The sequence below is a fragment of the Hippocampus bargibanti genome, linkage group LG01 (genome assembly GCF_051943395.1).
Source record: "Hippocampus bargibanti isolate YZ-2025 linkage group LG01, ASM5194339v1, whole genome shotgun sequence".
NCBI lineage: Eukaryota > Metazoa > Chordata > Actinopteri > Syngnathiformes > Syngnathidae > Hippocampus > Hippocampus bargibanti.
In genome coordinates, this window is record NC_142734.1 from 37,474,931 (window position 1) to 37,493,206 (window position 18,276).

At 44.2% G+C, this 18,276-nt stretch overlaps 1 protein-coding gene across 5 annotated transcripts in view; it reads left to right on the plus strand.

Moving 5' to 3' along the window:
* LOC148904189 (delta-type opioid receptor-like) overlaps positions 1–18,276 on the plus strand; it is a 37,888-nt gene that overhangs the window by 14,241 nt on the left and 5,371 nt on the right. For 3 of the 5 annotated variants that reach the window (XM_089015376.1, XM_089015369.1, XM_089015357.1), the window contains 4 exons: positions 2,444–2,696; positions 10,646–10,733; positions 11,665–11,847; positions 12,935–13,025. In XM_089015376.1, coding sequence (XP_088871502.1) covers positions 2,488–2,696; positions 10,646–10,733; positions 11,665–11,847; positions 12,935–13,025 — 571 coding nt within the window. In that variant the 5' untranslated portion in view covers positions 2,444–2,487. The remainder of the gene's footprint in view (positions 1–2,443; positions 2,697–10,645; positions 10,734–11,664; positions 11,848–12,934; positions 13,026–18,276) is intronic. The other 2 variants (XM_089015374.1, XM_089015366.1) reach the window with 1 other exon arrangement.

Here is an 18,276-nt window from a genome sequence, read left to right on the forward strand (position 1 = left end):
TCATAACTATCCGGGGATGAATGAATTGTTGCTCTGTATTACGATGATGATGATGATGATGTTGAACTGAATGGTGGCTAAGACTGGAGAGCGTTTTTATGGTCAACAAGAAGTTGAGTACATGCGATCAGTGTCGTCAGCCGCGTTTGTTTTCTGAAAAAAAACCCGGACATTTTCATGCTGCCGCCGCCGTCTGATGTGAAGACGTTTCAGATAGTGTCAAGCATGTACGGTAGCAACCAAGTGAGCAAGGTTATCATATAATTACAAAAGAGAGAACACATTGATATGTTCTGAAATCAAAAGCTATAGGAGAAGCCTTTGTTCATCTATTTGACAAGCTATTATAAAAAGGCTAACAGAAAATTCTTTCGTCATCTCAATGTCATCCTTGATAATGCATGAGGGTATTTTTGGTTTGTTTTTACAGATTTGAGCAAGGGTCATGGCATTTAACACAGGTGATTTGTTTTGGAGCGCCTGATAAAATAATGCGGTGGGCCAGATTCTCGACCTTGACACCCATGTATTAGTTGATGTTTTTAATGCGATAAGAGTATGTGATTGTGGCTGTCCAGAGCCTCTGTTTCAACTGCATGCAATGTTGCCTTGAGCTTCCCCGACATTGGATCTCATTTCACCATTCCCTCTAAAATATCCCGTTCAGGGTCAAGTGAATGAACAGCTCTGCTGGGTGTTGAAACGTCACTCAAGTTTCAGTTCCACGCCGTCGGCTAAACAGTAACGAATCAATTGGTCTATTATTATGCACATCCATAGCATGTATTGATTCACTTGCGGCACTGGAGGAATTACAAAGAAAACAAAGCATACAATTGTTTACCTCATTTGTAGTCTGCTTTAGACTTAACATGGAAGTGGTTCTTATGCAAGGACCCAAAAACAACTGCCCCCCACCTGAAATAAGTAAATGGATGGATGGATAGATGGGTATGTAGGTAGGTAGCTAGAAAACCCACAGACATACAGAGTGCTTGTCAGCCCATTATGTGGCAACGCCACCAACATGTGTTCACTCTCTTCCCACAGGTTCCGAGTCTCGCTTTGAAATGCGACGCCTTCTCTTCAACAAGAAATGTCATGAGCACGTCGACATAAATCCAGCACATTGCATTGCATTTCCATCCTGTAGTGACGGGACGTGGATGGTGGATTGCGTATCAGTGTGGCGGGATGCAGGAAAGAAAGAAGGGAGGGAGGCGTGGTGGGATCTAACGCATATATGGCAAACGTGTATTGAGGCTGGCAGTAACCGCGGCGATGCTGCAGCGACAGAGTTACAGTTTCGATGAATATTCATGAGCAACGAGAGGCGGGGTGCAAGAGTCGCTCGCTACGTGGCGACAATTTGAGGTATTGGTGCAGCTGCCGATGCAGGAAAGCAAGCACTGCATCACCGTATATTTTTTCGCAACAAATGACTCGCATGAATCTTCAGAATGTGTTTTTCTTTGATGATCATGTTTGTGAGAAGCCAACATTGAAATCACGATGACATTTTAGTGGACTTACTTCTAGGTGGTGTTCAATTCAATTCAATTCAAATTCAAACCTAATTCCATTTGGATTGGTCGTAACCCGATTTCAGCTCTTCAGTCATCTCATTGTCTTGGCAACTCTTTGACGCTGTGAGAGTGACAAAACCTCCTTGCCCTAAATGATATCAACATAACTATCACAATGGGTATGAGTCGTAAGCACTGGTTAATTGTTCCCATCGTACATAAAGGGCACTGATAACCACCATTTTTCAAATCTGGAAGGATGTACACGACTAGCATGACAAAACAAACATACCGTATTATCTGGTGTATAAGGCGCACTCAAAAGCCTTGATTTTCTTCAAAAGATGACCTTGCGCCTTATATACAGGCCCGCCTTATACGGGAAGTAATATTGAACTGCAACAGGTCGCGCAACTACCATTAGCAGCCACCAACTCCATTTCCGCCTCCCCTGTAGAAGAAGTAGCGCGTAACAGCCTCTATTGTAGCGCCTCGTAATGTGGCGTGCCTTATAATTGGAAAACTTTTATATATTCATATACAGACCGAGTTCCGTTCCGACCAAGCGGTCGTAAGTCGAAATGCATTCAAAATGTGGAATAGAGACTCGGAGGGTATATGACATGGGCATGTATGGGTCCAGGAGGTCGTAAGTCGAGCTGGTTGTAAGTCGGATGTTCCCTGTCTTATATTTGGAAAAGCTTTTTCATTCATTGGTGGTGCGCCTTGTACGCTGGAAAATACGGTCGATAGCCTGGAGTGATTCATCTTTTACGTTTGAACATGAGAGTTGTCAATAGAATCATCCTCAGAGCGTTCCGACATACGTGACTGAAAAACGAATGGACAATATGTTTGCTTTGGACGAACAGAGAGTGAGTCGGCGTGTTGTTTTGTGTCCTTCTCCGCTTAATTAGCAGGCGTCTCCCGGCCTTGCGACCTCACGCCACGCCGAGCCGACATGGACTTCCCCGACGAGCTCCTGCTGGCCGAGCTGAGTCACCTGCAGCTCTACAACGACTCCCTCTTCCGGAGCAACTTCAGCGGCGCCGACAATGAAACCGACGCCCTGCTGCCGACCGGAGTGAGGGTCACCATTGTGCTGGTCTATATGATCGTTTGCGTCATTGGCCTGGTGGGCAACTTCCTGGTCATGTATGTCATTATCAGGTAAGATAAGATAACTCTCGACTCGACTCGACACGACACGACACGACACGACACACTTTTCCCCGCTGTCCAAAGTGGGGAGATATGCTTTACTCGAAAGAGGACACATTTCAAAATACGAAGCTCACACTTTGTGAAATCATTGGTGAGTGGTGGCTGGCCTCGTTCAAACCAGATCCCAAGCCACCTCCGCACTATTTAATGACCTGTATTGCGGCGGATTAGCTGCAGCTGCGTGCGTCCTCAAGCTTCACCTGCATTTCAAATCGCCACTATTTCTCACAGGGACCAAAGGCTAATTGAGGTTTTTATTTTTTTAGGTGAGGGTCTTCTTTTTACTTGATTTTTTTACGTCTTCACGTGCTCTGCTTTTTTGTTTTTATGCAAAGCAGGAATGTTGGAGGGAGTACTAAATCAAGAAATGCTAAGATACTCTCTTTTTGTACATTCATCACAGTGTCAAACGAAATGAGAACATGTTTCTGCTACTTCAAACAATTCCTTTAAAATGGTTGGTGTCAGATACAAAATGTGTAGGATTGTGGCACCCTAACTCGAATGAATCTGCTTTTTTGAACACTTCACCTGAAATGGCTGCGTTTTTCCTATTCTGATGAGCAGGGGCGGGGCTTGGGTCGCTCTCAACTGAAGAGAAAGAGGCGCGCTAACACATTTTTGCTTGTGGAAGCGGCACTTCCACGCGTAAATTCAAGATGTCGCTTAACGCCTGGAACGCACGCATCATCACACACAACAGACATTGTTGCGTTTGACTTTGAAACATCATGTTATGCACGATTGGGACTTGTGGTCACTTAAACAAATCATGACTTTTGTGCGCTTCATGCATTCGGCAAAATGTTTGGAGATACAATCCAAATATGTTTTGCTGTCTTGCATTGACATTTCCAATTCCATCACATTCAATTGCCTTTTGCGAGGTGAAAACAGTGTGAAGATAAAAGCTTCTTTGAAAGACAGCGGGAACCACTTTTGCCCCTTTGCAATTTGTTGAAGTAAGCAAACACACAATTTAGTGGCTGGTATTTGGCATGCTGGTGAATGAGGTCCAAAGTGAGCTGTTGTCATGACACCAGTTATATAGAAAAGTGCAGACACGTTCCAGCAGTACGTATAGAAATAGCACGTTTTTATTTTGTCGTGTCAGCCGCCTTTGGCTAATTCAAGCATTCTTCTTTCAGTCACTTTGATTCGAGTGCTTGCGTCAAGAAAAGCTGATGTTGAAAGGCAGATGTCACAGAGGCCAACTATCATCTCAAAGATCTTGGTGTGTGTGTGTTTTTTTTTTTAATCGCCAAATTCGACACGGTCTACACGAGTGCTGTCTCTTGTTTAAACAGCATTAGATGAAGGAAACGGTGAGCAAGGACACTCGGAGGCGGGCCACGATGACTCGGCTGTGATAAAGGGGAGGCGGTAACAGTGGGAGGCAGGAAAAAGTCAAAGGATGATTCACTTTCGTTCTTGGAAAGAGGGCTTGGAATGCCAAGAGAGATGATGTCATGTCCATATTTTGCTTGGGAAGCAATCACACACCATCATGAGAAATTAGCCAAGGCGCCGTTTGTATTCAGCATTCTTCAGCTCGGTCCACAGTTTCACCCTTCCTTGTCCGCCCAGCTTGGAACTTGTATCAATCAAGGTGATTGTCTCGCCATAGTGAGGAGGGTCGTGCATGACAACAGCCCGTCAGCTATGATATGAATCAATGACTCTTGAATTGGATTAACCAGGTGTTCTTTTCTTTTCTTTTCTTTTCACCCCGTGTCAGCGCTACCGTTTGTAATCGAGTGTAAACGGCACTAGCAGAAGGTATTTAGCCACCAAAATGTGTGTGACGGTGAATCTCAGTTTTGCGACGCTCACGGATCCGAGAGCCTTGTCACGTTTTGGTTTGCGACCAACGGGTGGCACTGGAGGCCCCCACCTGCAGCTGCACAGGTGTTGGTCGTTTGGTGTTGCCACTTGGACTCGTTGTTTGTTTCACCCTGTCGGGTCTTCTTCTGTCTCGTCATGTTTTACTCATGGTTTTGTTTGCTACTTTGGACCTTTCTGTTCTGATGACTTTGTTGTTTGACATTTTGTTTCTGTTTCATACAATATGGCAACTACACCCTGTGAGGAGCACTTCTGCCTACTTATTTGGGGTCCACCACCACCACCACCTTGCAAATTCTGACAAGGCTATAGAATAAACACGTTTTCTATCTGTCCGGATCACGGTGGAGTTTATCAGGAACTGAATCAAAATTGAAATGAACCTTAGAACATAGGGAGGCAAGTTGATGTTATGGTCCTTTTTTTTTGCGACCACTGCTGTCACGGTTTGTGAGGCGGTGATGGTTGTGCATCCCAAATAAGCAGGCAAGAGGGAGCAGCAGGTTGTATTTGATAAATTGTATTTGAATAAAGTCAGCAGGAACAAAATCTAAAACATCAAAGTCATCTGAACAGAAAAGTACAAAGTATCAAAGAAAACCAAGATTTAAAATCTGCCTGACAGGGTGAAGCAAACACATTCAATGACCCGACACGGAATGGTCGTGCCGGGAGTACTTTTAACTGGCACTGATTGGAACGACCGACACCTGTGCAGGTGCAGGCGGGGCCGACAGCGCCGCCCGTCGGTCGCCAACCAGATCGTGACCACTGCTAGCAGTTTATGTTCTTTCATTAGCCAAGTAGGGGAGGGGGCTCTTTGCGTTGGTGCTCACAACAACAATCAGTACGATGAGCAGGCACTTGGACAGGCGTCCGCGTTCTCCCGCATCCTTCACAAAAGAAGTCGTACTTCACAGAGGACCGTCATCATCGTGGACAAAAAAGTGAACAGCCAGCTGGCCCAAGGCCGAAGCTCAAGCTGAAGCCTTTTCTTTGAGCAGCCTTCAAAGGCTCTTGCCTGTTTCCATAACAACGTGTCGAGGATCCACAAGATACATGTGAGGATATCAGAATTTAGCATCAATTTAGTAATCCTCCCCGAACTAAAAAAAAAAAAAAAAAGATAAACCAAGCAAAAAATTCACTTGTGATGTTTTGAGGCACAAGCCTTTGACGGGGATGTCCTTTGAATTATTACATTAAACACGCTGGTGGCATTTTACACGCTAGGTTTTGCCATTGTAAAGAATGAATGAAATCAGTGTGAGGACTCAGCCTGGCAGCCTGGGGCTTAGCATCCCATGAGGCCCATGAAGAACAAACACGTGAAAACGACCAGCCAAATCTTGATGCCAAAGAGTGGCCCGTCGTCCACCTTGCCGCCCGGAACGTTTTATCACTGCTAATTGTTGCGAGATCAATAAAGACGAGTTGAGTTGATATGAGAGCTCAAGCGGCCCACGATGCAACGCCAGCCAGCCTTCCTTTTGCAATACCTGCTTATGTTTACAATTTTGGGAACATCCGTGTTGAACCCTTTGAAGGACAGCCGCTACTTCAATGGACACGTGATCATGTTATCGGGTCATAGGGTTCGGTATTATACAAAGGGCTATTTTCTAGTATTTGTCTCGTTGGTTTTCCAAGCGTCCGTAGCAGTTGTCAGTTAGGCGATGATTGAGTCATCAAAGTTTCATTGCATCCTGAAAAAATCCATTTTAATTGAAATGTGCTGGTTTGACTTGTATTCCGTTTTCAGGCCGACGCGGAGAGGAAAAGAAGCAGAACTCCAATAATGCCTTCCAAGCCCTTCTTGTGCGTCTCCCATCCCTTTTGATCTGATTTTTCTCTTTCATCCTCGCGGCCCTCCTCATCTGCTAGTAGCCGTGAGTGTCGGCTAATGATTGCTGTAAGCTCACATCACAAAGCAGCGTTGGGTTATATCAGCCATGTGCGGCTCATTAGCATGCTTCATAATGATCGTGAAAAAAAAAACAAAAAAAAGCCCTGCTCAGACAACAAGGTGTGACAAATTAGATCCATCTTGTGAATTGCTTCTGACTGCACCAAAATAGTGACCTTCATCAATGAGGCGTCAACTCTTTTTTTCTCCTTCTTTGATATTGTGCTCTCGCAGGCAGCTGTTTACGTTACGTGTGCTTCTGTCAACGAAAAAGCCCCGATGAAAGAACTTGGATCAATGTCACTCTGACGTAGATAGACTTGTCCTCGTCAACGCTGTTTTTAGTTGCTTGAATACTACATCTGACAACACTGTGATTGACTGACGCCCAGTCGAGGATACGAGCGATACGCAAAACGGATGGAACATTATGGCGATAAAAATAGAAGAAATGAGACTGAAGAAGAAAACTGCCATATTTTCATTGTGGAAAGGATGATCATTTTTACGACTGTAAACTTTGTTCATGTCCTGTATTACCACATCTGGACAAATTAGCTAAATTTGGTCTTTATTAGGGAATTTCCAAAGCCATCCACTGATTTGTCCTTGTTGAACAACTACAGGTGTGAGATCACCTCTCAAGTGTGACATCAAACCATCAGTGAGCATCTTTAGTTTTTTTTTGCTACAATTCCCGAATTTGTTTGTTTGTTTTTGTTTTTTTTTTTTTTTTTTGCAGGGAGTGGCGAAAAAGTGCTGGTAAGACCTCTGGCAATGTGTTTCCCTTCCACAAGGGGGCATCATTTGCCTTTTGCCCATGTTAGTGCTTTGTTACAGCTTTAGCTGTTGTTAAAGCGCCATCGATGGAGGTGAGACTCCTCCAGCCAATACACAATTTATTCTTGCTAGCTGTAGATGATGATGATGATGATGATGATTTATTTGGACGCTCTTACATAGGCGAGGTGAACAATGACCAGCGCCGTTCCTTCCGTGTTTTTTTTTCTTATTCTTGGCCCTCTTTTTGGGTTGTTCTATTCCCTAATGGCAGATGAAAGGCAGAACAAAAGCAAAGCTTTTATCAAGTCATTCTGGTGAGAAAGCGATAAGAGCATTTTTCATCCTCCTTCACGACGTCTGCAAATTTCTCCAAAATGTATATCTGACTAAATCTCAACATATGCTCTTATTCGACCATCAATATTGTTTGACACAATAAATTTGGGTGGCCAGATGTCAGGATTTTCCTTCTCTCAAGCTAGCGATGTATTGATATGGTAGTCAGACAAACTGTTGTTTGCCATTCACCCTTCGGTTGGGCCTTGTAGCACTCCAAGCTTTATGTGCGTGTCAACGCTGGCCAAGGGCAACTCCCATCGCTCGCTTTTGCCTCATTTGTTATCAGTCTTTACGTCCCGGCTCTGCTCCCGGATCCTCGCTCCTCTGTCTTCAAATCTTGCTCTTGTGGAATTTCGCCCATGAATCTTTTGCCTGGGCTGCCGTACTTCAACAAATTGCAAAACTGTGATTGAAGTTGTCACGCGGCGGTAAAATGTGGGCTTATTTGTCACCATTCTCCTCACTTTTGTTTTTGTTTGTCAAACGGCTGCGCCGGACCTGCGTGTTCCGGCCTTGACAAAGGGATGACGAACGCTTTGTTAGACTTTCAGCTACATGCCCTCTGTACATTACCATAATCCCTCCGATTACGCGCAGATCAAGGTAGGCCCCGCGAATGGCTTACCGCGACCCTTGAGGGAAAGGGTTGACGTGACGGCATCGAGAAATGGCTGGCGATAACTCTGCAGGCAGCGGACGCTCACCAAAGTGGCTCGGCGCTTGTCATCAAGGGGTTGTGTTCGGAAGAGCAAAACACAGTTGTTACGGGCTTTATCGCCAGAGTGTACAAAAGTCATAAGAAAACAACAACCATCTTTTTTACCTATTGTGCCCTTTGCGGTTGTGTTGATGTGAGACGTGGGGGAAGATATGACTCGGTGCATGTAATGTCGCAAATGTTTTTGGAATCGTCTACTATTTTGGCTGATTGAAATTCTGCGTCTAAAGAAACTCTTGTTATGATGTTTTCTTTTCAGGTCTGTCTGGTGTCACCAGATAGCCTGTGCCAAATCGCTTCGCCTTCATCAAGTTGAAGAATTTGTTGTTTGAAAGAAAAGGAGACAATCATCTTCACTTGTGGCCAAGGCAGTGTTGTGTTGAAAATAGAAGGCCCAAAAAAGTTCCGAGCTCCTCTGACAGTATCTTTTCTGTTCGTGCGGTGATGAGCCAACACCGCAGTGGCCGCGGAGTGTGAATAATTCAAAATCATGAGGAATATTTGAAAGCGAACAGCACGCCGGATGAAAGAGTCATCAGATTGCAAATTCCTGTCATCCTTGTTCCATCCCTTCCTCCCTCCCTCCGACTTTAATGGAGAGAAGAGTGAAACGCAGCGAGTCGGCTTGAAGATCGACCAGAAAAGCTGTGACTGAGAAACTTATGCCTGAGGGAAGTATCTCAAGCATTTGGACACGTGACGGGGCGGTCAACTTAACAAGCGCAGCGTCGGGTCCCAATGAAGTGAACTATAAACAAGTTATCGGCTTGAAGCTGTACAGCTTTGAATACACCGCTAAAAGTGAAGAACCTTTAACTCATCCTGGCCCTCATGAAATAGTTTCAATAGCCACGTTAGAAGCAGTGATTCTCAACTAGTGAGTTGGAGTTGCTAACAGGGAGCGCGAGTGGTTTTCACGCTAATGGCCACTCTATGACTTTACTCCTGTGTTTCGGTCGGAAACACAGGAGCGCTTTTGATATTTCCTACACTCTGTTGTCATGTTAATCTTCCGTGAAAAACACTTTGAATATGTAAGCGTGCGTCATTCGTCACTACTGTCGAGTTTATGGCTATGAGGGCTGTTCTATAACAATGCCTTTTTTATTGTTCTTAAGTGCTCTGAAAATAAATCACAATTTGACGACGATAGCAAAATGCGCTGCGTTGAAATGCTATCGTGGTTTTATATCACAGCTCGGCATGCAGTATGTCCTTGCCGACCCACCGCTTCTTGAATTCACGGAGCTGAAATGGGGCTCGGCGCTTTGATGACGCAATCGATCGCGAGGCTTGATAACCTATTTAATATGTCCTAAGTTGGCCGAGGGTGGAGTGCTTTATGAGGAAACTCTTTGAATGGAAAATTTGCCACTTCAAAACATTTTCATGTGTATATTCCTCGTGTTCCTCACTAAAGCGTACAGTTTGCAGTTTTTGTTTGTTGAAGGTCAAATCTTGATTTCATAAGTCACCGGGCAAACACAAGCAACCCTCATGGCCAGAACGGTGGTGACAGTAAGTTTCTGTCCACATCTGATCTTCAGGATCTTCTGCTCTGCTAGCACTACCGTATGTCACGTACCGTTTTGCATATTTCAAATCCAAAGGCCCGATATGTGCGGGCACCAAAGACGCTCATTATCATAACGTGTATTTAAACTTGTGCTGTATGTCAAAACATATCAGGAAATATCGGGATGTCTGCACTGGTGTAGAATCCTCTTGTATGCTGAAAAAAAGGCTCACGTTACGTGTGTTAACTCATTCGCTGCCAGACGTGCAAAAATATGTCTGCCCTAGTGCCAGGGTTTTTGTCATTGTTACTTGAATTCCAGGACCCACACAATATTGAGTTTGAAGACTCCATACACATTCAGTACAGTGTTAGAAAGCTTAGAATCTCTTCTTTTGTCGAAAAAAAGAGTTAATTCCTAAATTATATGGGTCTGGAGTTACAGTTCATGAGCTTGAAATGAGGGCGGCTGTCCAAAACATACATATTGCTTCGGACAACGGCTGAAGCTTGAACAAAGTGCTAACATGGAAAGAAGGAAAATGCTGCCCCTTGTGGAAAAGAAGAAGAAAAAAAAACATTGCCAGAGGCCATGGCCAGCGCTTTATCGGCACCCAAGCATGAAAAAACAAAACCCCAAAAAATTCAATGCTGCTTTCGACACACTGCAAGGTCTGATTCAAGTGTTCCCTCCGTAAACAACAGACCTGAGTGAATTTTAACACCGCGTCACCACCACGCTTCTATTTGTCAGACAGACTAACTGAAACGGTGTTTGTTTACGTTAGGTACACGAAGATGAAGACGGCCACTAACATCTACATCTTCAATCTGGCTCTTGCCGACTCTTTGTTCCTTGCCACATTGCCATTCCAGGTGAGCGCTTGGTTCCTTCAAAATTGCCAAACCCAGCAAGTGAACGCAGCGAAATGTCTCAACGGGCAGCGGTTTGTCACATAGTGAACAATTCTTACCAAAAAAGAGCCTTTCATCTTTTTAATGCCACTTGCCATTGAATTTTTTTTGTGAAACGGGACATAACAATTCCAACAATTATCGCCACTACTACTTAAAAAACCGCATAACTTTACTTACTAAGCTAATTGAGAAAAATAAAAAATGGCATCGATTGACTCATGATTAGCATTACCAGGACTGTCACAATGGCACAAAGACGAGTTTGTATTTTGGACGGTTGCAACAAAATGGAGGACGCAAATGCAATGAAGCAGTGAAATAAGGTTTAATTTCAAAAATATATTTCCAGAAACACAAAAACAAACAAGGCACTGAACCCCCCCAGTAAAAAAAGTCCTATGCAAAGGATGACGAGTATAACTGTTGCTTGCTGAGTGCTGAGCTTCCCTTCATGTACGTACCGTACATGTATTTCTGCACGCGACTGCGTATTTCCCGGGCGACCAAGAAAGGAGAGGCAGAATGTTGAGTCAAAGCAATCTACATGGCACTCCCACAAAGATGATTTGAGATGGAAACGTTTTGCTTGACCAATGAGTCAATGAATGTGTAGGACACAAAACATTCATCCGCCAAATTCAATCTCGCATATTCTCACATTAAAGACAAACGATCAGTGACCTGAACTTTTCTTTTCAGCAAAGTGATCGGGGCCAAATGATGATTTCCATTTTGAATTCATGTGCAAACGAAGTGTAATCCGTGTAAGGATCAATTAACAGTGTGAGCCAAAGGTGAAGCGCTTTCACGCCCCACTTGACTGATTCATGAACCCTCCGTGAAAGCGCTTGAGTATGGATGGGAGCTTCACGTGCTGGTTGTTTTCCAGGGCACCGACGTGTTTCTGGGCTTCTGGCCGTTTGGAAACGCCTTGTGCAAAGCGGTGGTGTCCATCGACTATTACAACATGTTCACCAGCACCTTCACGCTGACAGTGATGAGCATTGACAGGTATGTGGCTGTCTGCCACCCCGTCAAAGCTCTGGACATGAGGACGCCTCACAAGGCAAAGGTACAAACCGACGCTTAGCATACAAACACAACCCATTGGAAACAAGATAGAAATATGTGAGTGATGACGCACGAGGCTTGATTGACAAAGAAATTCCGTGTTTTTTTTGTTCCTCGCCTCTCACTCTAAATTTCCATGAAAATCAATTACTGGATTCATCCCAACAAATGATATTGACATCATTCACTGGCAGACATGTGCAAAAATGTGTCCACTCCTGTGCCAGGGTCTTTGTCACATTCACTTGAGTTTCAGGACCCACAGAATCTTGACTTTTAGGACTACATAAACATTCAATACGTACAGCGTTGGAAACCTTCGACTCTCTTCTATCATCAGAAACAGAGTTCATTCCTAAATTATATGGAGCATAGAAAAAAGGGAAATGCTTCCCCCTTGTGGAAAAGAAAAACATTGCAAGAGGCCATGGCTAGCGCTCTATTGGCACCCGAGCCTGAAAAAACAAACTCCGTCTTGAAAATGGCTTGAACAGTAAATCTGCCATTTCTTCTCCTCCGTCAGCCATGGCGGGTTGACAAAACTACTATTAAATCTACACCAGCTCACGACCGATATGGTATGCTAGCTGCGGCCAGTGTGCTCTTGTCACTTGCGGCGAGTGATAAGACGGTGGCTAGTCACCAGCCAATCGTAGTTAGCAAAAACTCTGACATTTACTTCTGCGCCTTCTGGGTTGCCGCCTCAAAATGTGATTGATTGAGATCTTTTTAGGACGGCGGAGAAGGCACAGACTAAATGGGAACCGGACATGAAGTGTCTACCAAATCTGATAGATTGTTGTGTTTCTCTTTATTTTCTGTATTTGTTGGGTTGCAACGCGGACTGATAACTAAATGACAAAACATGATGAAGCCCGTACGCACGCATGTAACTTTTTTTAAATTACCGGCGTGTGACATGCTGACTTCCTTTTCCTGTCGAGCCTCTCCCCAGGCAGCGACACAACAGCGTCAGTTCCACTCAAACAACCGAAGCGGGGGCGCCTTCCGTTGGCCTCGCCGCCAATTATATCTGAGCCGTCTGCCCCGCTACTTGAAAACTAATTACTTGTCATTTTTTTGTTCAGGTGGTAAATATATGTGTGTGGGTGTTGGCCTCAGCCTTTGGAGTTCCAGCCATGGTGATGGGGAACGTTGAGGAGGAGCAAGAGCATAACAGTCAGTAACTAAGCTTATTGCATTTACAACACGTGCGGACTGTATTTTCCACATGCACAACACATCTTTTTTTTTTCTTATCCTGGATTAAGATGCAAAGCGATACACAGCGGTGAAATGGTGCCACCCAGCACGTATTTTTCATTGTCTGTTACTGAAGAAGGCTCATAGGAACAAAAAGGCTCCGAGCTATGGTTTGGCAGGATCCTGCGGAGCCGCAGTGTGCACGAGCTTGTTTCCAAATGGGCTTGCTCTTTTTTTTTTTTTTTACAGCTTTTATGCTGTCGTAGCGTCTCACTGATAGACTTGACAAATGCGATTTCGGATCAATCACATTTTTTTTCCCCAGCAAAGTGACTCGTCATGGTCGATGTTATGAATCCTCACACTGTCGCATTTGAACAACATCGCATTGAATGCAATGAGTGCCATCTATTAGTTAGAAGTTTGGTGTTTATTTGAGAGCAAATCTGTATTTTTACAAATGTTTGCGTAAATGTGGAGTTAGATGACCCTGATGGCCATGAATTGGTCCACAGAGAAATAAATGTGAACATTTTTTTCTTTTTTACTTCAATTATGCCGTGCAAGTAGAGCTGCATTGTTCCCAATGTAAATGTTCACGTCGTCATAGATGGTACGGTATTTTGGACACCAGAATTATCAATCAATCAATCAACTATTTATGCAGTGCTCTTCAGACTCAGACATGACATGCAACTCAAGGTGTTTGATATGGATTCACTCATTCACGGCCATGGTTTTTGGCATTTTCACTCAACTTGCAGGACCCGCAAAATATTGACGTCGAGGACCACATACACATTCAATGCACCGTCAGAAAACTCAGACTGTCTTCTTTCAACAGAAAAAAAAAAGTTTATTTCTATCTGGTTGTAGAGTTATCTACATTGTCATTGGGGGCAGCTGTAGAAAAGGTCATTGCTGCCCCCTCATGGGAGGGAAAAACATCGGCAGTGGTCTGACCGAAGCTTGAAACACACAAGCAAGAAAAAGCAAAAGGCCAACACATTTGGCAATGGCACTCCACCTCATGCTTTTCAATTCCTGACTCCATTGGGGAATGGCAGTGCATTCCCATTAGTTAAAAGAAAGCCCTCCCGATATTCGTCACATGCACGCATACAAGCACAAGCACAATGCATGCAGATTAAAAATACTATCTGCGAGCGGAAAATCGATCTGGACATGGGTCAATAAAAATCATTGGCAGGTGCTGTACCTTCAGTGAGAATACAGCCGAGTAGTCCACAAGCTCGCAATATCTTGAAGAGACTCAGATGAGCCCCACTCTTGAGTCATCATTTGACCTCATCAAGACCTGTAATCACTTTCCATTCGTGACGTTTTCATCTGGAGTCCGTTCATCTGTTCTTTGATTGCCTCTAAAAGCGGATGAAGAGTTCAATCATGTCAGCTGCAATAGTTTTGGTGGCGCAGCCGCTTTAATGCTCTGGTGAACTCCATTTCATTTCACGACATGTCTATTAGCCCAACGCACAATCACCGCACTCCTCTTCCACGACAACACTGACAATCCTGCAAATATTTCTTTTCCCTTTTGTCAATTTCTCCATACATTCTTCTCTCTTGTGGATCTAACGTATTACTGGACTATTTCAAGGGTGGCCCGGTAGTCGAGTGGTTATCACAGTGCAGAGGTCGTGGGTTCAATTCCAGCTGTGGTCACCCTGTGTGGAGTTTTCACGTTGTCCCCAAGCCCGCGTGGGTTTTCCTCGGGTCCTCCGATGACCTCCCGTATTCCAAAAACCTGCACGGCGAGTTTAGTGACCGCTTCAAATTGACCCCGGGTGTGAGTGTGAACTTGATTGTTTGTAAGTCTACGATTGGCTGGCAACCGGTTCAGGGTGTCCTCCGCCCGCAGACCGCTGGGAAAGGCTCCGGCACCCCCGACGAGCCTCGGGAGGAGTGGGCCGTTCGGAAGATGACACACAAACACACACGCGGACTTATCTCTTCCATCCGAGACCGTGAGCGCCTTTTCCAGTGAAGGGAGTTGAACCTGCCGTCAAAGATCCACATGCCGTACTTCAACCACATGCCCACCCGCAGCGATGCGTGTATTTTAGAAGATTCCTCGCATAGATTCATCATAGGTTCAGTATGCGCGTTTGTGTGTTTGTGCGTGTGTGTCGATGGCACTCTGCCGCTCTGCATGAGACCCACCAGCTTCCTCAGAGGAGGTCCCGTTTTGCCAGAAGGGCAGCCCCCCCCTAATCCTGCCGTCAGTGAAGAGTTGTCGGCGTGAAAGAGGTGACGCAACATCAACGGTGTCCCGAATAGGACCGTGAAGCGATCCGTGAAGAAGAAATGTTGAGGCGGGCAGGGACATCACCTCGTTTGCTTTGAGTAGCCACCCATCCAGTTTTGTGTACTCGTGCTGAATCATTACCATCATGGGGTGATTATGGAAAGATACATAAATACAAACCAGACCTTTAGGACCATACACTGAGATGATAGACAGTACTGTTCAGTTTTATGACTTTGGCTTTGCAAACCTCCACTACGGGTCCATACGTGCGCCAATCTGGATTCAAGTTACTGCATTATTCCTACCGCTAACATCAATCAATTCTGAGTGCAACCTTTTTTTCTGCTATGTAAAATGTATGTGTGTGTCCAACGTCATGGCAATTTGTGTCCACAAAGGAAATAAAAAGCTCCGTGAGTCAGGCTTGACTTAAGGAATGCAATTTGCAGGCCAGAAATGCTTCCCTGCAACAAAGGCAATGCGCAATAATGCACCGATTGGTGGAAGAGATTAAGTGGAGGGGGACAATTAACATTTAGGAAGGCGAGACATTTGGAAAGAGCGATTGCCACTAAAAGCTATTGAGTGAATGACCTTTTCTTCCCGTGGTATGCAGCATCCTGCACTGGGCTTCTTGCGAGCGTGCTTGCGGCTGACGAGGCCAATGAATGACCATAAATAAATCAAAGTGTACCGCGCACTTGCCCATTGTGTGTCGGGAACTTTTGGAAAAGATCTCATGGCAATGACGAAAGCTCGATGCCCCGTGCGGACGTTTGAAGAAACCATTTAACACTCTTAAGCGTCGTGAGAGATGTCAAGCACCGATGAGGTCAACAGTCGCAATGGTGTAGTTCACATTGTAAATGCCGCTGTTGATACATTTGTCTAGAACTGCTATCCCATAGTTGACCAGCAGTTGGCTGTGCTTTATTTTCTTGACATTCATGACTTTGGTTTGTTGTCACTTCCGGTAAAGGCCTTACTTTCCGCGCTTCGTTATTTAAAGGACAACCGACGTCTCCGGACAAATTGTGTCCATCATTTGTAAAATGGCTTCAAATGACTTCTACTGGGTGTATTTTATTAAGATTCCACCACATATAGCTATATATTACGTTTTAAGACTCGCTCTGAATATTCAGGAAGTCTTGTTTTTGAGTTGGTGACGAGTACGTACGTGACGTCATGAAAGGACCGCCCCCTGACCGAAAAAAAGACACATTGTAGCAGTCCTTCAATCACGTCAATGTATTTTGCTGTACGTTTGGTCTAAGAACCGTGTTCAGAATCAGAATCAGAATCAGAATACCTTTATTCGTCCCGCAATGGGGAAATTTGCAGTCCACAGCAGCAATTGAAGAGGGATGGGGTTGGGGTGGGAGTGAAAGGATAGAAAACAAGATATTCAAGCATCAAAATAAAAATGTCAACTGTATACTGTGCAAATGTAGATGTGCAAAAAGCGTTCTATCAGCCTGTGCAGAATCAAGAGATGCATTTAGATATATTGCAACAACCCATATTTACAAGTGTCCAGTTTTTTTTTTGCACCCAAAAGCCGCCAGAAGAGGGCATCCAAGCTCCATATAAGGAATTTATCAGCCTGTGGAAGCGGAGGTGGCCACTGGAGGTCGCCATTTTGTGCCTCTTTTTTTCCAAATGTTTCTGTGTAAATAATAGCTATATTTTTATACTTGTTTGTAGTTCTACGATGGTGTCGTTGGTTCATCACGCAAGTGATGAATCACATTCAAGAATGAACCATGAGTACACAGAACCAGAGTCCTCTGTTTCCAATGGAAGCACACACATTGCATTTCATTTTATGCAAAATTAAAAAAACACCAGCTCACTTAACTTTTGATCAATTCTCAGTGCACTTGCTCACCAATATGGCTGAAAGAAAAGTAGGTGAGAAACAAATAGAGACTGTCAATCACCATAAAGAATGTTTTGTAAAAACTGGAAGAAAAAAATATCGGAAAATTTCGTGCAAATGCGCAAAATGAACATCCAATATATTCCCGTTTCCATTTGTTATTCCCATATTTTCTGGTGTATTAAGGCGCAGCGCCAATGAATGGTGTAGTTTCAAACTTTTTCCATACATAAGGCGCAGTTCACATTTGTACAGATGACGGCTGAAGAAACCTTCTCATCGATAAGGCGCATGGGAAAAGTTTCATCCGACTTACGACCACGACCGCCGGATCCTATTTTTCTTATTTTAATTCCACACCTCAATATGACTTCACATATAAAGCACACCTGCACAGGGTCGTCTTTTGAAAAAAATCAAGGCTTTTGGGTGCGCCTTATAGATCGGAAAATACGGTGTGTGTGTGTGTGTGTGTGTGTGTGTGTGTATCGTAACAGGAAGAAGAAATAAAATATATATAACACATTTGTGCCCTTTAATTGCAGTCGTAAGTAGCATGAGAGGTTCCATATAGGACTGTATTATCACCGTAATTTATTCCATTTGCATGACAATTTGATCCGGCGGAGCTCTGGTTTTGGGTGACCTCCTTTGAGTTTTTGGATGATAGATAGGTAATAGGTTCCCCTCTTATTGATTTCACATGTGACAAATGCCTTGGTTAAGGTCTTCTCCGCCGTCTGTGTGTCACTCTCCCATTTCTCCTTATCAGTCTGTGGCCTCAGACAAATTAGTCTCAGACTGCAGCCTCTAATTAAAAGCAATAAAGCGGCCGTCTCATCTTCTGTTCTGGTCCCTCGACGCACGCGTCATTTCTTTGTCCCTCCGCCATCAAGTGCCATTACACATGCATAGATTACCATCCTTTTCTTTCCTGGCCGCCTTTCAATACGTGCGTCGCTGGATAAACACCTTTGTTATTTTTCATTTTTCATTTCAGCTCTTAATAGATGCAAATAACACCAACAAGTTTTTGCAATTGAAAAGAAGGTTTATGATGATGTTTATGATGC